The following is a 24,345-nucleotide window of genomic DNA, read 5'->3' on the forward strand; positions in this document are numbered from 1 at the left end:
CTTGTTTGAAGATGTACCCATAGCAGTTATTTATATTTTAGGTCAGCAACTATAGAATTCCTATGGAATTCCTTTCTTATGTTGTATATTTGAAAGTTACCTCCTAATTCAAGACAAGGAGTCACAACATGTTCAAGCTAGTTAATCTGATTTTTGCATAATCACAATAGCAAACACAATTGAGTCTCTGAACATGTATTAGAATCCTACCTACTGGAATTATAATAAATCCTGGAGAAAATAAAGAAAAGCAAAAAAATAAAAAATTCCTGCCCTTGAAAAGCCCACAATCTTAATGGGGATGATAACATGCAAACAACTATGTACAAGCAAATTGTAAATAGGATGATTAGAAAATAATGAACAGAGGGTAAGGTACTAGAATTTAGAAGGGCTGAGAAAGGCTTTCCTATGGGAAAGAATTTTAGGTAGCACTTGAAGCTGCCAAGAAAGCCAGGAGGTTGACATGGAAAGTGAGACCATTCCATTCATGGGAGACAAACAATACCTACACCTATAAATAATATCAGAAATAAAGAATCTAGAATGGATCTATAATTTCATTGGTATTGGAGCTTCTCAGGTGCAGAAACTCTTTCAGCCAGTCACTTTCTCTGCAACTTAAATCTTAGTGAACACCCTGCACAATGAGAGATGAAATGATATGTGTCAAAGGCAGGAATTGAACCAAGGTTTTCTTGACTTCAAGGCTAGTTCTTTATCCTCTACACCAGACAGGTCCACAATACTGCCAAATCTAGCCCCAACCAGATTAAAATATAATTGAGAAATACTTAACAAAATGAATAAAAATACAATAAAACATATTGTAGAGGGCTGAAACTATTGGGTTGATGCACTGAGGTTGGGACTGCTGAGCGCCTCAGGTTAACTACCGATTAGACAATACTCTATGGGCATATGCCGTACCGGCTCAATGATTGGTGTATAGAGGATTGTAGGAGGGACTAGAGGGTGGAGTAAAACTAGCCATGGTTACACTTTTGGCAGGAGATGAGGGAGAAGGCAATGGCGGAGATTTTGCTTCCATCCTGTTCAATCCTGCATCTAAGACCAAGAATAAAGACTGAGGACTTTTGCTTATCCTGACTCCGGCTGATTCTGAGGTGTCTTGGACTACCTGTAGCATGGTCATTACAACATATGACATCACATTTTAAAACTAAGTCAGTATTTAGCCTGCAGGACTCTTATGTAGGGTTTAAAATGGTTCCATTTCTACTTAAATTTGATACCACTGCACTGCACCACACTTTCTCCAGAGAGATGCACAACTGAATTCAGAAAGGCTCATAGAGACAAAAAGGACAATGGTTATATCTTGCTAAAATAACAACTTTATTTTTTAATCTATAATCAGTTCTGTCAACAAAGAAAGGCAAAAAGACAGTCAAAGCAGTATTTGCAAAAGGAAGACCCTTGCTCTTCAAGAGGTTCACAATCATTTCAGGTGTATTTATGTTTAATTTTTACACATAATTACTAAATTTAGAATTTAAAAATTCTCTTTAGCTACAAAGGAGAGAAAAGGGCACAAAACAATTTCACTGCCACTAATGATCATGTCTGCCTATGACAACAGTCTTCCTTCCTTTAATTCCTTCCTTGTCTTCAATACATGATTCATACTGGCCAGTACATCCTCTGGCTTCCTGTAACTCACATTCCCATACCTCAAATGTCCCTGAACTCTTTTCACATATAAGTTTCCTACCCACTCTTCAAAACTCAATTCAAATGGCATCTTCTTAAGGGAGCCTCTAGCCACTCAGAGCATTGTTTGGAATTTATCTTCTATTAAATTATTGATAGGTCTTCTATTCCTCAATTAGCTTGTGGTTCCATGCACACACATGCAACACACATACAAATGTGAATCTTAGTTCTCCTATTTTATCAGACTAACCTTGGGCCAGCCACAACTTCACTGGGTCTCATATAGTTCATTTAACCATTTTCATTTTATAAATGAGGAAACATTTACAAACAAGTTCCATTCTAATTCTAAATAAAAGATCCTAGGCTATTTGAGGTAGTTAACCATCCACCAAACACACTTGGAACTACTATGTATTGTTTCAAACCAACAATCCTTCTCTTACCACTAATACACAGAAATGAAAAAGCAATAGATGAAGTTGCCGTACTTCCATGAAGAACCATACCAGGGTAACTAGAACATGTTAAAATATACTTAAAAGTGGTCACTTTTCTAGGAGAGAAGGGAGAAATTTGAGTTTCTTTTATGTCTTATTTAAGACTAATAGTTCAATTGCTATTAATGAAAAACAGATCTTCGAAATTCTTCTTTCTAGATATCTTAACTTTTCTGCCTTCTCACAGAATTTTTGTTTAACAATGAACACCACAACCGAGACATTAATCTACGTGTTGTTTATTCAAATGTAGAATCTAAAAAGAAGTATCCTAAATATGAAAAACATATATCACCTTGGTTTTGATCATATGTAAAATCCAAGTTTTACTTCCCACAACTAGAAAAGAGTACAACAAAATTAATCATTTTATTTAAAAGAAATGTTACAAATAAATGTGCAAAATGAATTTCCATGATTAAATCCACACAAAAGGAACATGCATATTTTACATAAAATTTAGTCAATATTACATGACACTGTCAAGAATCAGGCAAAATGGAAAGACCTTGCAGCTATAGAAATTTTAAGACAAGTGAGATGTGAAACCAGGGACATATGAAATTAAGTCTCAAAAGGCAATTTACAATCAAGCAAAACTTCATATAAGTAGTGTTAACAACACAGATCCCACAATAATATTCTACTTTAGTTCAAAAATGCTATGTGCCTTTCATTTCCAAAATAATTAGTGTGTAGTCACCTATATAACTGGGGGATTTGGGGGGGGGGGGGGGGAGGAAGAGAAGAGGAGGGAGGAGGGTAAGAGTGTATTACAGGGAAAGGTAATAGTGAAGTGCCCAAACAAGGCATCAATGGAAATAAAAATGAGTTCCATACACTCTTGCTCACTCTCTTTGGAATGCAGCAGTATGGCATCACTGAAATAAATGCCAAATTTTACTGTCTAAACTGAAAGAAACAGTCACAAATAAAAACTTCCCAAAAAATCTGGTTTTGTTATTGTTCCACTTACTTTGTTTTTCCCTGAAATTAAGATGGATTCATTCTCCTAAGGACTTTATTTCTATCTGAGGAGAAATTATTCCTGTCACCATTAAGCCTTAGTTAAGTTGGAGTTTGTTCCAGTTCTATATTAATGTTCACAACTACACATACCAATGTACCAAGTCAGCACATGTGTTTACATGAATAAAACAAACCTAAAAACCTATGTTGGTAATCTTAAGTAGAGAAAGTATTCAGACTGCATTTGCTAAAGCATATTAGTTATGTTTTTCCTCATTATGTATACAGCTGAAGAAAGAATTCATTTCTTCTGAACTAAGGCAAGCTGCTGGTTTTACTATTCTATTTAAAATCTTGTTATACTACAAGAACTAGTATTTACATGTAAGTTCATTTCCCCACCAAAAGGCTCAATGAAAATGATGTAAGTTATTGCCTAAACAAATGCCAATTTCCAAATCTGGTCCAATTCCCTACAAAAAACTCCTGGTTGTTTTGGTATGGAGGGTACAAATGAGCCTGTAAAGCTAATGTCATCTTTAGAAAAAAAGAAAATAAACCAAGTTCAAACTGTTTTGAAAAACCACCTGAATGCTCATTCTGGCACACTGTGATTTGTTTCCTTTTCCATTCATGCTAGAAATGTGAGGCCTCATGTATAAAAGGAAATTGAATATTGGTATATTTATTTTCCAACCAAGACTCTTCCTGGTTAGTCTCTTAGAGCCCGTTCCTCAGTGAGGTCTATAACTGGGGAATATTATGGGTTAGTATTAAGTCCTCCAAGTGTTGCAGAATAACTCAGCAGTACTTCAGTCCAAATGCTTCTCTTGAAAAGTCAAAGCTTGTCATCAGTCATTTCTAGAAACTGAGCATAGACATCACGGGAACATTCTCCTTTTTGGTTGAATAAGAACTTGTAATAACTGCCATCTGCACAGATTGCTAAGGAAAAGGAAACCCATTTTATCTGTTTTTTTTTTTTTTCATTTAAAGTTTAAAGCATATCCCTTTTTCAGAACTGTAATTGAAAATTGCAACTACAATAACACTCCATTCTTGGAAAACTATTATTATCAAAGAATTACCAGAATAGACCCATAATCCCATCAAATCTACTATAATGAAAACATTTTTTTCCCCCTATACTAAGCAGATATTTTGGTTTCTTTGGAGGAAAAACTGAATAACCAATTTGTAGGAAAATAGTGTATCTGGCTGGTATGAGGCCATTTTTATAGAAACCACTTGATAAATTATCTGTGAATTTTCTAAAAAAAAATGATTGAGACCAGTTAGATGCTCATACCATACATAATTCTTCAAACAACGCACATTGAAAAGCTCTGACTGAATCCACAATAGAAAAGCAGGAAGGAGAGATAATACTAAAGATAATTCTCCTTTAGAACCATAAGGCCCGTCATTTAGTAATAGAAATCAAAAGATGATAGTGAGAGAAATACATTATGAGCTTCTCAGTTAAAGAGAAAGTAGTATGGATTTTTTTTCCCTAAACATACTTCAAAAAGAAACTCTTACCTATGACAGCATTTGGCTCAGTTCCAAAGGCACAAATGCATGGAGAGCCTGAGGGAACCTGAAATTTGGAAAAACTCCATTTGGAACTGAAGTATTTTGGAAGAAAACTGGCTGAGGCCAAACTGGGAAGGAGGAGGGGAAAAAAAGTGATCAAATTATAACATGACATGATTAAAGTTACCCAATTAATGTTACCCAAAACTCTCATATATCTAAACTTAAAATAGACTAAAGTGCTTTTTAAATCTAATATAACCAGTAAAATAATTTTTAAATGACGTTCAGAAGTTTAAAGGAAAACATTCTATTTTTATATCCTGTTCTTCTCTAAATAATTTAGGAGAAAAAATATCATTTTGTTAAAAGTGTTGGGTTTTGGGTTGAATGTAGCAGAATGTTGTATGGAACAGAAATAACAAGCTACAAGATAAATCTTACAGATCCAATCTTTCTAAGGGACAGCTAAGGGAAAATCAGGAAGTCTTATCAATAAATATTCTACCCCAGGAATCCAAAAACAGTAATCCTGAAGCAACTAATTTATTGAGAAGCACAGGATTAGATGTGGTAATGTTTGAGGTCATCTGTTCCAAAACTCAAATAATACCTTAAGAATTTAGAGCCAGAAAGGTAACACTGAATCCCAAAGTTATGAGATCAAGGTTCCTCTTGATTTCCTTCACTTTCTGATCAGAATATTCTAGGGCTTTAATTATTGCGAAGTTCTAACATGCCACCATTTTGTTACAAACCATTACATATGACTCAAAACTCTCAAAATAGAATAATTTCTGACTTCACAGATGATAATCTTCATCTATTACTATATACATACAAACCCAAAGGTAGTGACAAATGATTCTACATGTCATCCTATTTTTATGACAAAATTGAATCCTTAAACCCTTACCTAGACTGCTTATTCCTTTTGGGATCTTCAGCTGCAAAAATGTGTACTGTTCCATGATCACTTGATACACAGATAAGTGAAGCATCCTGATTGAAATTAATACTGAAAAAAAAACAAAACAAAATACAGAACTTTGACAGGCTGAGTATAAGTGGGCTAAGAGACCAAAGTTGCAGAATATAAGAGATGTACAAGATCATTTAGTCCAACACTCTCTTACAAATAGTGAAATAGGCCCATGGTAAGAAGTGATATATTACAAAGCTAAATAGATTTTGATAAAGTAGGTTTTAGACCTGGAGGCTTCCCAATCAAGGATACTACCAGAATGCTGGCTTGTTAAGATATTATAGGACTGTATTAGAGAGAAATATAGTTCATATAAATCACATAATCCATACTTTTAAAAATTATGTAAAATGGTTTATATTTTTATATTTTCCAAAATATTTAGTTCAAGGTTTAGTGTCTTCATATTTCAAACTAACAAATACAAGGCTAGCCAAATATTTAACACTTCAGTCTCAAAAAACTACTCTTCCATACAAAACCCAGGAAACTTGTAAAAAAAACCATGTAAATAGTGTCCTTTTAAAAGTTGAGGGTCTAGAAAGGCCATGCTTAAGAAAGAAGTGAAGTAAAGAGCTATATTAGGTTGTAAAATGCTTAGCACTTGGGCTTAAGAAATTCTTTAGCACCTATACCTATATAGGAAAAGGAGGGAATCAGGACCTGATTCTCAGCAAATTCTCAACTTTTGATTGGCAAGTGACCATTATGGAGTTTGATGCAGACTCAGAGGGTCACTATGTGGACTGATTTTTCTATTTTAATATGAAAGAAGAGCCTGGTAACAATCCTCTCCTTAATGGACACTATTAATTAGACACAGTAAAAAAAAGTGAATTAAAAGTCTTCTCTTACATCCTTGATGCTACGAGCTCTGATTTAGGGGAGACCAAAGCTGAAGTAAGGCAATAAATCAAACTTCGGAGAATTTTGGTATACGAAAATTTAAATGCCAAAAATACTAGAGATAAAATTCATCTTAATGTTAAAAAAAAAAAAAGGCAAGAGTATATAGGTAATGATTCATAACAGATTGAATTTAGTGTCTTCATTCTTTTAAAATACTCTACTAAAAATTTCCTACTGTTTTAGATTAATAGTTCTTACAAATCAATAAGCTAGGGCAGCTAGGTGACACAGTGAATAGAGCACCAGCCTTGAAGTCAGGAGGATACTCCCTATATGTGTGATCCTGGGCAAGTCACTTAATCCCAATTGCCTCAGCAAAAAACAAAACAAACAACAAAAAAAAACAAATCAATAAGCTATGCCATTTTCATAACTTTACATCTTGATTTAAAACTTATAGAAACAATGTTAAAAAATAATAAATTATATGCTTTTAGTTATCCTGAGAAAAATTAAGCTTATTGATCCTATGCAGCCTATTAACTCAAGGATTCTAGTGGTCACACCCCAAATCATTTAATGAAGTGGAAGGAAATGTTAGAAATGAAAATGCCACTCATGCCATATAAGGATAAAATAAAGAAGCCTGAACAATAAAATATTGTGGAAAGAAGATGTAATATCTAGAGATTTGTAACAGAAGAAGGATTAACAAGTTTGTCCTGCAAGATACTGGGGACAGGAGTAGGAATAATAGGACAGAAATTGTAAGGAAGCAAATTTAGGTTTCTTTTAATGCAAAAATCTCATAACAATCAGAAATCTGTAAAAAAGAAGCGAGCTCCCTCACACTAGGGGGAGGAGGGACAGGGACACATTAGATGGCTACTGAAGTCCCTTCCATTTCTAGGATTCTGTGAAAAGGACCAAGTATGTTCTTTATTGAGTTTGCTGCATTGGTAAGCACAATTAAATCCTAGAAACCAAAGCCATTTGCCTTTTGTCACCATATGGACACTGCAGAAAAGAATAAAGCCTTCCAGAGATGAACACTTCAGTCTCTGAGAGAAGCCACTTTATAATTCTGCAGCCTCTGACTCTTCCTGCCTCATAGGAAAAGCACTCTTTCTTGAGGTATCAGAAGTATAGTTTCTATATTTGTGCTTCTCTCTAGACCATCCCTGCTGTAAATCACATCATTGCTGTCATGAATCATCCATTCCTCTAGAAATAAACTAGAATTATCTTTTTTTCTATCAGTCCCCTATATTCAAATTAATCATATTCTTACCAATAAATATTTGCTGCTTGAGATCCTCTTCTCAGTTCTTGGATTAAATGCCCTGATGAAGTATCAAATATTCTTATAAGGGTCCCCTTTGAAAAACAATGAAGTGTCTCATTATCAAAGATTCAGAAATTCAGTTCATTTTTTCTACTGTTTTAGAGTAATACTTCTTACAAATTAATAAGCTATATCATTGTCATAAATAATATCTGTAATATCTTGTACAATCTAAATCATACAGAACTGCTTTACTTTCTGATGAAATTTTTCTATTTAGCATTAAAACTAAGACTGAAATACTTTAAAAATATTATGACTGAAAATACAGGGGCAGCTAGGTGGCACAGTAGATTGAGCACCAGCCCTGAAGTCAGGAGGACCTGAGTTCAAATCTGGCCTGACACTTAAAAGAAAAAGAAAGAAAGAAAATATAATGGAGATTCAGAATTAAGTATTCTAAGTGACCTAGAGAAAGTTCCCCTCCAGCAGTAACAGATACTCCATGCCTGGAAAACTGGGAATGTGAAGATTCCAGTGTCTGTTGCTGCCATCGCAGGAAGTATTATCTTTAGACTGTACTAATTTATATTGTAAAAATTCACAAGGATTTTTACAAGGTACTTCTTCATAACAAGACAAATATTATATGTATTTTACAGATGAGGAAAGTGAAGTTCAAAAAGGTTAAGATATCTGTCCGATGTCACAAAGATAGTAAGTAAGACACATGTGAAACTTGAACCCAGAATTTCTGAATTCAAGATAAGATACAGACACCACAGTGCTTCTGTAACTAGACACCAGGCTGATAGCTACTATGTATTGGTTCAATAAAACATCAAAATTTCATTATTTTCATTTTTATCTATTTTACAAATTATTGTGAGAAAATTCTAGGCTAACCTGACCTGCACATGGACAACATTCTTTAGTCATTAACTGGTGTACAAGTGATAATTAGAATGATAGAGTTGTTTTACTATCACTCCTCCCTACCCATACTCCTCAAAATCATGTAATACATGTCCCAGCCTACACAAATGGCCTTTGAACTGTCACACCCAATATCAGTGGGGATATGGATAGCAGATAGGGTCAGGATAATATTTCAACTCCCCACCACATCTCCAATACTTCTCTCAGTATCTTGGGTAGGAAAAGTAGGTCTGAAATTGGAAAAAAGTCAATTTTCCAAACTAACAATTATATCCTTTTATTCAGAATCAAAACTCTACACAATTTACAAATTAATAGTTTTATCATTAATTTCACAGTACATAAAATCATGAATTCATGTTATAATATATAGGTTCTTGGGTTGCTTACAGTTCCAACAATTTCCCCTCTTTAAAATCAAAACAAAATGATGCAACTAAAATGGTCTTAAATAGAAACCAGAAATTCAAAACTAAAAATAAGCTTCATGGTTTTTTGTTTTGTTTTTCAAAAAAACATGAATAAGCTCAGGTTAAAAAACCCAAATGAAAAATTCTGAAAATTTTAACATAGTGATTGATCACATTTGAGAAATTAGGTAAGATGTAAAGAAAGTCTTACAAGTCTCTCAAAGTAAAAGTGAAATGGAGGATATGATTTTAAAAAACAAATACTTTCTCTAAAGGAGCAAGGAAATGTTATCTAGGCCTGTTATCATATGCATCATAAATGATTATGTCTGGAAAAGAGTTTCTACAAACTTCTTCACTCTTGAAACATGACTTTCCTAATTCAATTATGTGAACTGTCAAACAGTTCTAAAGTAGTAGAACAGACTTAAAAAATAGTCCAAACTACTCTCTGAAGTTAAGCTTACTTTTTCAGATGCTGTTGCAATTCTTGTTCCCTGGAGATTTAAAGCTATACAGCTTAGGATTCCTTCATGAGCTGGGATATCAACTGGAGGTTTTTCTGTATTGGCCAGATCCACTATCTGCACATGGCCAGTATGTGTACCAGGGAATGCCAGGAGCGAATTGTTGCTATTTGGACATAAAACACATAGACCTGGATGCAAAAATATTCAGAAATGAGCCTCAAGATTGTACAAATACTCCAACTTTTCATATTTTGGCCAATCCTTTTCTATACCATATCCCCAATAGTTTTATTTTTGTTTTTAATGGATTCCACAATTATTTGCAACCACAAAAACAAATCAGGAAAATAAATTTAAGCACCTTAAATCACAGAAATGTTTCTTTTTCCTTTCTTCTTTTTTGAAGATTTTACCAAGATAGGTACAATTGCATTCCATTATCCCGAACGGGATTCTGAATTAAATATAGTATTAAACACTGAGGAGAGGAGGTCCTTAAGAAAATATTTTGCAGAATGCAGCATACATTTGAAGTTCCCATAGGATCACAACAGAGGTATCACTAAAGCAAAATTTGGAAGGGGAGCATTTTATAGAACATTTTGGGGAAGAAAAAATGAAAAGATGGGGAAATAAGCAAAAATATAGAAGGAAAAAAAGGAAGGCAAAGAAAAAAATGTTAGAGAGGAAAAGAAAACATAACTTGTCCATTTAGTTTCTTCTGGGGCTCCTATTTTGTTTTTATTTAAAAAAAAAAATCAATCATCAAAAAAAGAGGTAGCAGCTATTTATTCACATTCTTCCCTTCCCCCAATTTAGATCTTATATATAAATTACTACCACTGTACTCCCCTTTAATCTCAAAACTAACTATAAGTAGAATAGAGCTTTTCATTGAAAACTTTTGGAAATTCTTTATGTCCTTAAATATTTTCTATATCCTTCCACTTATATCTGGGAGAAGAAAAATACCAACAGGATAAAATTTCCAGTTCCTATGCTTTTTGGGGAGGCTGAAACAGCTATTCTTTCAATTTTATTAATCTCTTATTTTTAGAATTTCAAGTTTAGTGTTTGATTGGGGTTTTTTCATTTGCTCCTGTTCTAGCTTTTTTAGTTACAAGTTCCACAATAAGAGTTGAGAAAGAGATAAAAGGAATTAGAATAGGTAATGAGGAAACCAAATTATCACTCTGCAGATAATATGATGGTGTCCTTAGAGAATCCCAGAGATTCTACTAAAAACCTTTTCTTTCTCCATTTTATGCAAGTAGGCCTCTAGAGATATAAAATTTCCCCTTATTACCACTTTGGCTGTATCCCACACATTTTGATATGACGTCTCATTTTTTTGGGTGAAATTATTAAGTGTCTATAATTTGCTGTTTCACCCAATCATTCTTTAGGATGAGATTACTTAGCTTCCAATTATTTTTTGGTCTATTTTCCCCTGGCTTTTTATTGAATGTAATTTTCACTGCATTGTGATCTGAAAAGATATATTTAAATATTTCTGCCTTTCTGCATTTAAATTAATAAATAAAATTAAGAGTTGGTTCTATGAAAAAACAACAAAATAGATAAATTCTTAGTAAATTTGATTAGAAAAAGGGAAGAGGAAAATCAAATTGTTAGTCTTAAAAATGAAAAGAGACAACTTGTCACTAATGAAGAGGAAATTAGAGCAATAATTAAGATTTACTTTGCCCAACTTTATGCCAATAAATTTGATAATTAAATGAAATGGAAGAACACTTTCAAAAGTACAGCTTGCCCAGATTAATAAAGGAAGAAGTAAAGCTATTAATCAACTCCCTGAGAAAAAAATCCCCAGGACCAGATGGATTTACATTTACATAACAACTAACTCCAATGTTATATAAACTATTTGAAAAAATAGGGATTGAAGGAGTCCTACCAAATTCCTTTATGACACAGACATTGTACAGATACCTAAACCAGATAGGTTGAAAACGGAGAAAAAATTATAGACCCTAATAAATGTTGATGCTAAAAACTTAAATAAAATATTACCAAAAAGATTACAGAAAATCACCCCCAGGATAATACACCATGACCAAGTAGGATTTATACCAGGAAGCAGGGATGGTTCAATATTAAAAAAAAAACTATTAGCATAATTGGCTACATCAATAACCAAATTAACAAAAACCATATGATCATCTCAATAGATGTAGAAAAAGCATTTGATAAAATCCAACATCCATTTCTAATAAAAATATTTGAGAGTATAGGAATAGATTGATTTTCCTTAAATAGTCAGGAGCATCTATTTAAAACCATCAGTAAGCATCCTATGTAATGGGGATAAAATGGAACCATTCCCAATAAGATCAGGAATGAAACAAGGTTGCCCACTATCACCATTACTATTCAATATTGTATTAGAAACACTAGCTTCCACAATAAGAGTTGAGAAAGAGATAAAAGGAATTAGAATGGGTAATGAGGAAACCAAATTATCACTCTGCAGATGATATGATGGTATCCTTAGAGAACCCCAGAGATTCTACTAAAAAGCTATTAGAAATAATCCACAACTTTAGCAAAATTGCAGGATACAAAATAAATCCACATAAATCCTCAGCATTTTTATACATCACCAACAAAATCCAATAGCAAGATATACAAAGAGAATTTCCATTTTAAATAACTGTCGATAGCATAAAATATTTGGAAATCTATCTGCCAAAGTTAAGTCAGGAACTATATGAGCAACACTTCAAAAAACTTTCCACACATAAAAAGTGAGATTTAAACAAGTGAAAAAATATTAAGTGCTCTTGGATAGGGCAAGCAAATATAATAAAGATGACAATACCACCTAAATTAATCTATTTATTTAGTGCTATACCAACCAGACTCCCAAGAAATTATTTTAATGACCCAGAAAAAATAACAAAATTCATATGGAAGAAGAAAAGGCCAAGAATTTCAAGGGAAATAATGAAAAAAAAATCAAATTAAGGCTGCCTAGCTGTACCTGATCTAAAACTAAAGCAGCAGTCACCAAAACCAATTGGTATTGGCTAAGAAATAGACTATTTGAACAGTGGAATAGGTTAGGTTCACAGGACAAAATAGTCAATAACTACAGCAATCTAGTGTTTGATAAACCCAAATATCCCAACTTTTAGGATAAGAATTCAATATTTGACAAAAACTGCTGGAAAAACTGGAAATTAATATGGCAGAAACTAGGCATGGACCCACACTTAACACCATACACCAAGATAAGATGAAAATGGGTTCATGATTTAGGCATAAAGAATGAGATTATAAATAAATTTGAAAAACATAGGATAGTTTACCTCTCAGATCTGTGGAGGAGGAAGGAATTTGTGACCAAAGGAAAACTAGAGATCATTATTGATCACAAAACTAATGTTTTGTTTGTACAAACAAGATTAGAAGGGAAGGAATAAACTGGGAAAACATCTTCACAGTTAAAGGTTCTGATAAAGGCCTCATTTCCAAAATATAGAGAGAATGGACTCTAATTTATAAGAAATCAAGCCATTCTCCAATTGATAAATAGTCAAAGGATATGAACAATTTTCAGATGATGAAATTTAAACTATTTCTACTCATATAAAAAGGTGTTTCAAATCAGTATTGATTAGAAAAATGCAAATTAAGACAACTCTGAGATACCACTATGTACCTCTCAGATTGGCTAGAATGACAGGAAAAGATAATACTGAATGTTCGAGGGGATGCAGGAAAACTGGGACACTGATATATTGTTGGCAGAACTGTGAATATATCCAGTCATTCTGGAGAGCAATTTGGAACTATGCTCAAAAAGTTATCAGACTGTGCATATCCTTTGATCCAGCAGTGTTACTGCTGGGCTTATATCCCAAAGAAATGCTAAAGAAGGGAAAGGGACCTGTATGTGCCAAAATGTTTGTGGCAGCCCTGTTTGTAGTGGCTAGAAACTGGAAAATGAATGGCTGCCCATCAGTTGGAGAGTGGTTGGGTAAATTGTGATATATGAATGTTATGGAATATTATTGACCAGCAGGATGAATACTGAGGGGCTTGGAGAGACTTACATGAACTGATGTTAAGTGAAATGAGCAGAACCAGGAGATCATTATACACTTCAACAACAACACTGAATGAGGATATATTCTGATGTAAGTGGACATCTTCGATAATGAGAAGATCCAATTCAATTCCAACTGATCAGTAATGGAGAGAATCAGCTACACCCAGAGAAAGAACACTGGGAAATGAATGTGGACTAATTGCATTTTTGTTTGTCTTCCCAGGTTATTTTTACCTTATGAATCCGATTTTTCTTGTGCAACAAGAGAAATGTATGGAGCTGTACACATATATTATATTTAAGATATACTTTAACATGTTTAACATGTATGAGACTGCCTGCCATCTAGGGGAGGGCATGGAAGGAGAAAAGGGAAAAGTTGGAACAGAAGTGAGAGCAAAGGACAATGTAGAAAAATTAGCTATGCATATGTTCTGTCACTAAAAGGCGAGCGGAAGGAAGGAAGGAAGGAAGGAGCTCTCCTGCTATCTGGAACAGATTCTTCAAAAGTTGAAGAGCATCAGTGGTCAAAATAACAAACCAAATAATAATTGGTGAGTACCAATGTTTCCTCTGACTCTTTTAAACACACACACACCCCTCATTTTCAATAAGAAATCCCTCCTCTATCAAATTTGAGCCATTCTTCCTTTGCAAATTAGTTTTTAATAGTATTTTAATCTGTATTAAATTTGTAATTCTTCCAATAATACGTAAAGACAAATTTTAATATTCATTTTAAAATTCTGAGATCCTTCTCCCTCACCACCCCCAAAAATAAAGTGAAATATGCTTCAATCTGTATTCAGGGTTCATTACTTTTTTCTCTGGATGTGGGCAGCATTTTCTATTATGAGTTGTCTTGGATCACTGTATTAATCTATGTTTTTAGCATCAGAAGAATAAATGATTTCATTTGATTATGTCATAATTGGGATTTATACCACTTCCTTCCTAGCTCTAAGACCAGCTCAGATCTCCATTAATGACATCATGCTGTCTATAGCCATTATTGGTCTCATATACTTCTACCCACAACTGTTTTTAAAAGTTCAGTTTTATTAAATCCCCTTCAGTGTTACTCACTGGGAATATGAAGAATGGTTAAGTAAGAGGTCCTCTCTCAAGAAACTTACAATTTGATGGCAAGGACAAATAAACAAAAAATAATGATTCAAAATAAATGCAAAGGGGAGACCAAAACTACTCTTTAAAAAAAAAAAAATCTAAGGAAGAAAATAATACTTGTAGCTTGGAGTAAGATTGCAAGTATGTCAAGGAAGAGCAAACATCAAAAAAGTCTCAAAGAAGTGGCATGGACCTGTTTAAGTAATTTTTTTTTTGAAAGAGAAATACTTCAACTGGCAGACCTATATAAGTAGTACTGCCCCAGATACAAAGAAACATGGATTATGAAAATTAAAGTGAGAAAAGACAATATTATATTTTGCCTGGAATGATTGTATAAAGAAGGTTAAAATTTAGGGAAAAAAAACAAACAAACAAGAATACATAATGGAATTAGACTACAGAGAACTTTAAATAGCTGAGTTTGTTTTAAATATGTAACAGGATGAAAAAAAAAAACAAAAAACAAGAGACATTACTCACGTCTCAGTCATTTTACATCCAGTTGCAGTGCCCTACCCAGCCCACCTTCTTTATTTCAGCTTCCCTTGAACTTTCTGTAAGTCATCCTGAACGAACTTTCAAACAATGAGGTGATGTAGCAGATAGCCTACCCTGGAGTCAGAAATACTCATTTTTTCAGAGTTGAAATATAGCTTCAGACATTTTACTAGTTATATAACCCTTAACCCTGTTTGCCTCAGTTTCCTCATCTGTAAAATAAGTTGGAGAAAGAAATGACAAATTGCTCCTCCAATATCTTTGCCAAGAAAAACCCCAAATGGGGCCTTGAAGAGTTGGATACAACTGAAAAACAACCTAATGATGACAAAAAGCAGAGGCTCTCAGTAATGATCCATGTTAACAGTAAACTAAGGTAACTACCAGGTTTTGGACATAAACATTTCTCTGAAGTTCTAATGTACCATCAACTCTGTAAGGTGAACCAAAAGCATTACTGACATTAAAATCTATCTGGAGAAGAAAGAGCCAAGAGGGATAAGCAAAGGCAGGAACATCCACTCCCAAGCTCTCCCAAACTGTCTTTCAAATAACTTTGAAATAACATGTCAAAACAAATTCTGGAGCAACAGAAACAATTTTCTAGTGCAAAACAACTTAGATTGGCAGGAAAGGTCTGACTCATTGGGGTGTTACTCAAGCACACAGTAAAGAGCAAACTACACCAGAGCAGGCTGCACTCCAGCAAGATAGACACAGGCATTGGAGGCAAAAGAATCCACTGGATTGGTGGCATAGGAGCTCTCAGCTAATGGGATCAGGAGATCAGAGGAGTCCCTTTACTAGCAATTGCGTCGCACTGCCTGTAAATGGAGAACAAAATTATAGTTCTAGGGCTTGTTGCTTGTAGCTCACTGACCAGAGAGCAGTGACCTTGATCATACCACCTTGGAAGAACTGAAAACTTATAAAACCACAAAGTACACTCTGAAAATAAACAAACAAAAAAAAAATCCAAAGTTTGGGACAATGTCCCCTAGACCCTAGAATCAGAGACCAACTATAATATAAAGTTAAAAGTTAAAATCAAGGAACCTGACTAGGCTGGAAAAATGAGCAAAATAACAAAACAGAACCTGACCATAAGTTTCTATGGTGATAGTGAAAATTAAAACATAAATTCAGAAGATAATGAAATAAAAGCAGTGACATTGAAAACCTCAAAGAAAAATAATACTAGGTTTCAAGAACAAAAATACCTGAAAGAATTCAAAAAAAGGATTTTTAAAACCAATTAATAAGATGCAGGAAAAATGGGAAAGGAAATGAAAAAGATACAAGAAAATCATGAAAAAAGTCAAACCTTGATAAAAGAGGTGCAAAAAAATTATTTAAAAAAAAAATAGGCCAAATGATAAAAGAGAAGAAAAAAATTCCCGAGCCACTGGCCAGGGAAGCCCGGAGGACGCCGGGGGACCATGGAGGCCTTGGACCTCATGCTGGAAGACAGAGATTGGAAAACTGAGTCTGAAACAAAAGAATCTGTTTCAAAGGTTGACATTGTTGTGGACAAATCATCCCAGGAACAATACTCAAAAGATGATTACCAGTGCGCCAAGTTGGGAGAAGAATGGAATTATGATGTTGAGAAACCTGCTGTGCGTAATGAATGTGGGGAACCATTCAAGTGTAATAACGATCTTTTTCAGGATCATATCACATATAATGTAAATCAAACCCTCAAACCCATGGTTATAATGAATTTGAAAAAGACATAATGGAGGATAAACATCATCCTGAGCATCAGAAAATCCAACCTAGAGAGAAACTTCATGTCTGTAAAGATTGTGGCAAAACTTTTAGCTTCAGCTCGTCCCTTATGTACCATCAGAAAATTCATACTGGAGAGAAGCCGCATAAATGTAACGAATGTGGAAAAGCTTTCATTCTTCAAACACAGCTAAATTCCCATCAGAGAATTCATACAGGGGGAAAACCTTATGAATGCAGCGAATGTGGAAAAACTTTTAAGATACAATTCGTCTTTTACGTACCACCAGAAAATTCATACTGGGGAGAAACCTTATGAATGTTATGAGTGTGGGAAGGTTTTCAAAGGGAATGCCCAGCTTACTTCCCATCAGAGAATCCACACTGGAGAGAAACCTTATGAATGTGATGAATGTGGGAAAACCTTCAATCAGAGCACCCAGCTTACTTTCCACAAAAGAATTCATACTGGAGAAAAACCCTATGAATGTAATGAATGTGGGAAGGCCTTCATGCAGAGTGCACACCTTATTTCTCACCAAAAAACTCATACTGGAGAGAAACCTTACGAATGTAATGAATGTGGAAAGGCTTTTAGTTCTAGTACATCCCTCACTTACCACCGGAGAATTCATACGGGAGAAACTTATAAATGTAATGAGTGTGGGAAGGCTTTCATCCAGAGTGCACACCTTACTTCCCACCTGAAGATTCATACTGGAGAGAAACCTTATGAATGTAGAGACTGTGGGAAAGTTTTTAGCTCCAATTCATCTCTTATTTACCACCAGAGAATTCATACTGGAGAGAAAGCTTATATATGTAATGAATGTGGGCAGGCCTTCAGAGTGAACACACAGCTTATTTCCCATCAGAGAATTCATACTGGAGAAAAGTCTTACGAGTATAATGAATGTGGGAAAACTTTTGTCCATAGCACTCATCTAACCTTCCATCAGAGGATTCATACTGGGGAGAAACCATATGAATGTGGGAAAGCTTTTAGCTCTGGCTCATCCCTTACTAACCACCAGAGAGTTCATACTGGAGAAAAACCTTATGAATGTAATGAGTGTGGGAAATCTTTTAGAAACAATTCATCCTTTCTTTACCACCAGAGAATTCATACTGGAGAGAAACCTTATATATGTAATGAATGTGGAAAGGGCTTCATTCTCCGAACACAGCTCACTTCCCACCAGAAAAAGCATACTGAAGAGAAACTTTATGAACATAATCAATAAGGAAAAGCTTTTTGGTACAATGAACTGTTTATCCCTCAGATACTTTGTAGTAGAAGGAAATGTGAACAAAGTGGTATTGGAAAGCCTTCCACTGGAAAACCAAAATGTTTATCCTGGAAGGATTTATAAAATAATGAACATGGGAATGTGTTCATTCTAAGCTCAAAGAAAACTTACAATTATGGAATTATCTAAAACTCTTCAAGCAAGGTGCACACCTTAGAGAATACCAGAAAAATACTGGAGAGAGTCCTGTAAATGTAATCAGTGTGGAAAAGGCTTTAAATATCAGTCATCCTTTAATTACCACAAGAGAATTGTTGAAAGTGAATTGTTTGGAGAATATAACTGACTCCATTTTGTTCTGTGTTAGCCATTATTCTGTGTAGGAACCCTGCATGAACTGAAGGACCAGCTTAAAGAGTTGGTTCTCTTCAATGTCTTCTTTCATCTTTTACTTGGTACAAAAAGACTTGATTCCTAAAAAAAAAAAAAAAAAAAGAAGAAGAAGAAAAGAAAAGAAAAAAGGACTCCACAACCTCTGGAATATCTCCTTCCCTCATTTAACGTGATAAATAGTTCCCCTTGACTTGATGAAATTAACCATACTAAAAAGGGCACATCTTTTCTCAGTCTTCGATAGCTATCATATACATTTTCTTTAAGAAGTATATGTTTTTCTTTGTATTATTATTCACGCTGTAATGAGCAGCCATCTTTTTTTTCTTTGTTTCCTACGATGTATAAATAATATCAGTGACACACAAGTGGAGTGGTTGCTCTCAGAGCATATGATAAAACCTGTTTCTCTGACTTGTGTTGGTCACGAATTGGCAAAAGGTGGCCAAACTGATAAGAAAATTCTTGCCACAATTGGCAACTCTGTCTGCTACTGGGCAGTTCAGCCTTTACCGATCCCCAGCTCCAAGAACTTTCCAGCCATATACCGATGAGTTCATTTCAGGAACTTCTACAAATGGGGAAAAGGGAGGGTTGTTAAAGGCAGTCAGACACTCTTGTGCTCCCAATTAAGAGACTAACAGAAACAGGTTAATGTTTTGTGTATTCTTGTATTTTGTGGTCTAGTCTTGCGTCATTTGTGCTTACTCCGTGTCTTGGTCAACTTTCCTGTCTCAATTCTTGGTTAGATTTTCAGTCTGCTCTTGTACCTGGCAGTAAGGGGCCATGGAGTCTTTGGAAAAAAGGGCAGAACCAGAGGAAACTGGTGGAGGTCAGACAAGTCATCTGACCATAAACTCAAGTGGTCAGGAGGCCAGGGATGGGAGAATCCCAAACATTAATGCTATAAAGCAGATGTAAGCCTTAATATTACCTTGAGTAATCAGTCATCATGATGGGATCTGGTTGATATTTCTGTACTGGAATAGAATCTTCAGCTCAGTTTTGATGACTTGGGGAAAAAATTCTGGGAAGGGCTAGTCTCTAAATAAGAATGTTTTTTCTTAAACTAAATGGGCATTCAATACCTAGTTTACTTAATATTACACTAATTTACTAAATTAACATACTAAATGATACTGGCCATTACAATCATGAAACTTTAGAATTCTAGAGGGAAAAAAATTAATTATGGATTTATTCGGGTAGATCCTAAGGCGCATATATTTTGCCAACCAAATTGTGAAACATTAATGAATCTTTCTCCTCAGGAGAGAGAAAGCCACCTCTTCATGCAGTTTTGCCCTTTACATCTTGCCCCTCAGGGGCAAGAAAAACTTTCCTATGAAATCCTCTTGCTGGTTATTTTTTTATCTTCAGTGGATGGGATGGTAAGACCCACATGCAGGAAGATCACCAGATACAACTTCTAGCTTTCTTGCAGTGAAATTCTGGCCAAGACTGCTATTTTGTAGAAAACAATGGATGTTAATGATCTTTCAGTGGTCTCTGTTATTACTTCCATCACCTGGTACTGATAGAAGATAAGCTGTCTCCCCAGATACCTAGCCATTTCTAGTGTTCAACTGTCCTGTTCTCAGTAAACTTTCCATAGAAAATAAGGGGGCTTGGGGGAAGAGAACTTTTAGACCACAAATTTCAGGTGTTTCAAAAGATAATTTTGTTTTCTATGTTCTTAATTCTAACTAGGTTGGAAGTGAATGAAAAGATTAGAGGAAAGAAAAAAAAAAACCTCAATGAAGAGAATTCCTTAAAAAGGATAATTGGAGGCAGCTAGATGGCACAGTGGATAGAGCACCAGCCTTGAAGTCAGGAGGACCTGAGTTCAAATCTGACCTCAGACACTTAATACCTCCTAACTGGGTGACCCTAGAAGTCATTTAACCCCAACTGTCTCAGCAAAAAATAAATAAATAAATAAAAGAAAAATAAAAAGGATAATTAGCCGAATGGGAAAAGATATCCAAAAATTCACTGAAAAAAATAATTCCTTAAAAATTAGAATTGGTTAAGTGGAAGATAAATGACGCCATGAGACATCAAGATACAACAATACAACAAAACCAAAAGAAAAAAAATGAAGAAAATGTGAAATATCTCATTGGGGAAAAAAATAACAGATCTGTGAAAAAGATTAAGGAAAAACAATTTAAGTATTATTGGACCTTCTGAAAGCCCTAATCAAAACCTAGACATGATTTTTCAAGAAATTAGCAAAGAAAATCCTGATATCACAAAATGAGAAGGCAGAAATTTAAAGAATCCTTCAGTCACCTCCTGCAAGGTACCAAAATGAAAATTCTCAGGAATACTATGGTCAAATTCTAGAGTTCCCAAGTCAAGGACAAAATTTACAAGAAGTTAGAAAGAAACAATTCATGAATCATGAAGCCAAAGGCAGGAACATACAAGATTTGGAACCTTCCACATTAAAGGATAGTTTGGAATATGATATTTCAGAGTGAAAAATGAATCAGGATTATAACCAAGAATCACATAATAATACTTCAGGGAGGAAAAAAGAGGTTTAATGAAATAAAGGACTTTTACGCATTCCTGATGAAAAGATCAGAACTGAATAGAAAATCTGATTTAAGTACAAAATTCAAGAGAAGCATAAAAAGGTAAACAGAAAGTGAAATCATAAGAGATTCAATAAAGTTAAAAATTCAACTTCAATAAAATTGGATTAAAGCAATTTCTAGTACCCTAGTACCTCAAAAGGGACATTGGTATGTGTAATTATAAACAAAAGGGACTTAGAAAACCAGCAACTTTTGAGCATGCCAACTTCCATTTCACTGTTCAAATACAACTATGCTTTCCATCTACCCATGAAGAGCACTGATGATATTCCACAACCTTCTGCAACAACTCTGCTCTCAAATTTTACCATGGAGAAATGAAAACTTCACTCTCTTAGCAAAGCCAAACCAGGTTCACAACAACCACCACCCAAAGGGACTATGCTAAATCTCAAAATCCAAAATAAACCTTGGGTGGCCTAGCTGTACCTGATCTAAAACTATATTATAAAGCAGCAGTCACCAAAACCATTTGGTATTGGCTAAGAAATAGATTAGTTGATCAGTGGAACAGGTTAGGTTCACAAGACAGAATAGTCAACTATAGCAATTTCGTGTTTGACAAACCCAAAGATCCTCACTTTTGGGATAAGAACTCATTATTTGACAAAAACTGTTGGGATAACTGGAAATTAGTATGGCAGAAATTAGGCATGGACCCACACTTAACACCATATACCAAGATAAGATCAAAATGGGTCCATGATTTAGACATAAAGAACAAGATTATAAACAAATTGGAGGAACATAGGATAGTTTATCTCTCAGACTTGTGGAAGAGGAAGAAATTTGTGACTAAAGACGAACTAGAGACCATTATTGATCACAAAATAGAAAATTTTGATTATATCAAATTAAAAAGCTTCTGTACAAACAAAACTAATGTAAACAAGATTAGAAGGGAAGCAACAAAATGAGAAAACATCTTCACAGTTAAAGGTTCTGATAAAGGCCTCATTTCCAAAATATATAGAGAGCTGACTCTAATTTATAAGAAACCAAGCCATTCTCCAATTGATAAATGGTCAAAGGATATGAACAGACAATTTTCAGATGATGAAATTGAAATCATTACCACTCATATGAAAGAGTGTTCCAAATCATTATTAATCAGAGAAATGCAAATTAAGACAACTCTGAGATACCACTACACACCTGTCAGAGTGGCTAAGATGACAGGAAAAAATAATGATGATTGTTGGAGGGGATGCGGGAAAACTGGGACCCTGATACATTGTTGGTGGAGCTGTGAACGAATCCAGCCATTCTGGAGAGCAATCTGGAATTATGCCCAAAAAGTTATCAAACTGTGCACACCCTTTGATCCAGCAGTGTTTCTACTGGGCTTATACCCCAAGGAGATACTAAAGAAGGGAAAGGGACCAGTATGTGCCAAAATGTTTGTGGCAGCCCTGTTTGTAGTGGCTAGAAGCTGGAAACTGAGTGGATGCCCATCAATTGGAGAATGGTTGGGTAAATTGTGGTATATGAATGTTATGGAATATTATTGTTCTGTAAGAAATGACCAGCAGGATGAATACAGAGAGGCTTGGAGAGAATTACATGAACTGATGCTAAATGAAATGAGCAGAACCAAGAGATCATTATATACCTCAACAATGATACTGTATGAAGATGTAATCTGATGGAAGTGTATTTCTTTGACAAAGAGACCTAATTCAGTTTCAACTGATCAATGATGGACAGAAGCAGCTACACCCAAAGAAAAAGCACTGGGAAATGAATGTAAACTGTTTGCATTTTTGTTTTTCTTCCCGGGTTATTTCTACCTTCTGAATCCAATTCTCCCTGTGCAACAAGAAAACTGTTTGGATCTGCACACATACATTGTATCTAGGATATACTAGGACATATTCAACATATATAGGACTGCTTGCCATCTAGGGGAGGGGGTGGAGGGTGGGAGGGAAAAATCGGAACGGAAGTGAGTGCAAGGGATAATGTTGTAAAAAAAAAAAAAAAAAAATTTACCCTGGCATGGATTCTGTCAATAAAAAGTTACTATAATAAAATTTAAAAAAATAAAATAAAATAAACCTTGGGAAAGGGATTGTAACTTAGTGATATGGATGATACAAGCCTTCCAGTCAGAGATAATGGAAACATTTGAGAGGAAATGATTCATTTGCTAAATATTTAACTTTCTTTTACAGGGACTTCTAACAAAAGACAAAAAAATTAAGAAGGTAAAATTAATTTGAAAAAGATTTTTATATGTTCTACCTCTAACCTTTCCAATAACCAAGTAACCTAGAAAATGGTTAAACTAGAACCAAGACCTTAAAATACTAAGAATGAATTTCGGAGGCAGCTAGGTTGGCACTGGGGATGGAGTTCCAGCCCTGAAGTCAGGAGGTTCAAATTTGGTCCCAGACAATTTAACACTTCCTAACTGTGTGATCCTAGGCAAGTCACTTAACCCCAATTGCCTCAGCATGTAAATTCAACTCAATAAACACTGCTCAGGCATTTGACATGAAATAAAACATTTTACAATTTGACTGCATAATTAAACATCTATATAAATCACAGACAATTTGACCCTTTCATACATACCAAATTAAAAACATTAAAATATTTTTTAAAATTATAAAAGCATGAAAGCAATATGAAAAATAAAAAAAAATCTAACAATCCTGAAAATGACGACGATCAACACACACACACACACACACACACACACACACACACACACACACACGAGAATTCAGGAAAATAGATTTCAAAGACAGAAAAGACCAAGAGATTTTTAAAAAGGCAGATCCTGTAATTCTACAGGAAAATTCAAGTGAAGAGAACTGGGAAAGTTCAAAATCAAATCAAGATCAAATTCTGAAGATAGAGAAACATAGAAATCGTCTAAAGAAATTAATGTAAATGTAAAATGAAGTACAGAAAATGCAACAGGAGATAACAAAGAATGAATACAAAATTGTGGAACAACAGGATGATATAACTGACCAGTGAGAAAGTAAAGCCATTTAATTATTTAATTATGCTTTGCTATGACCTTCTTACCA

At 34.6% G+C, this 24,345-nt stretch overlaps 2 protein-coding genes across 7 annotated transcripts in view; one reads left to right on the forward strand and one right to left on the reverse strand.

The window, feature by feature from the left end:
• Positions 1 to 24,345, reverse strand: part of WDR45B (WD repeat domain 45B) — a 128,099-nt gene that overhangs the window by 23,113 nt on the left and 80,641 nt on the right. For 2 of the 6 annotated variants that reach the window (XM_003768876.4, XM_031968460.1), the window contains exons 6-10: positions 9,618 to 9,808; positions 7,808 to 7,893; positions 5,599 to 5,700; positions 4,689 to 4,810; positions 2,400 to 4,091 (exon numbers count right to left, since the gene is read on the reverse strand). In XM_003768876.4, the coding sequence (XP_003768924.1) occupies positions 3,985 to 4,091; positions 4,689 to 4,810; positions 5,599 to 5,700; positions 7,808 to 7,893; positions 9,618 to 9,808 (608 nt within the window). In that variant the 3' untranslated portion in view covers positions 2,400 to 3,984. Of the gene's footprint in view, positions 1 to 2,399; positions 4,092 to 4,688; positions 4,811 to 5,598; positions 5,701 to 7,807; positions 7,894 to 9,617; positions 9,809 to 24,345 lie in introns of those variants that run through there. The other 4 variants (XM_023502849.2, XM_023502848.2, XM_012548848.3 and 1 more) reach the window with 3 other exon arrangements.
• LOC105750435 (zinc finger protein 345-like) lies at positions 17,038 to 18,299 on the forward strand. Its single transcript, XM_031967170.1, is given in 2 exon segments — positions 17,038 to 17,317; positions 17,319 to 18,299. Coding segments are annotated over 2 exon segments (1,236 nt in total). The 5' UTR covers positions 17,038 to 17,062.

This window comes from Sarcophilus harrisii, chromosome 4 (genome assembly GCF_902635505.1).
Source record: "Sarcophilus harrisii chromosome 4, mSarHar1.11, whole genome shotgun sequence".
NCBI classification, from domain to species: Eukaryota; Metazoa; Chordata; class Mammalia; order Dasyuromorphia; family Dasyuridae; genus Sarcophilus; species Sarcophilus harrisii.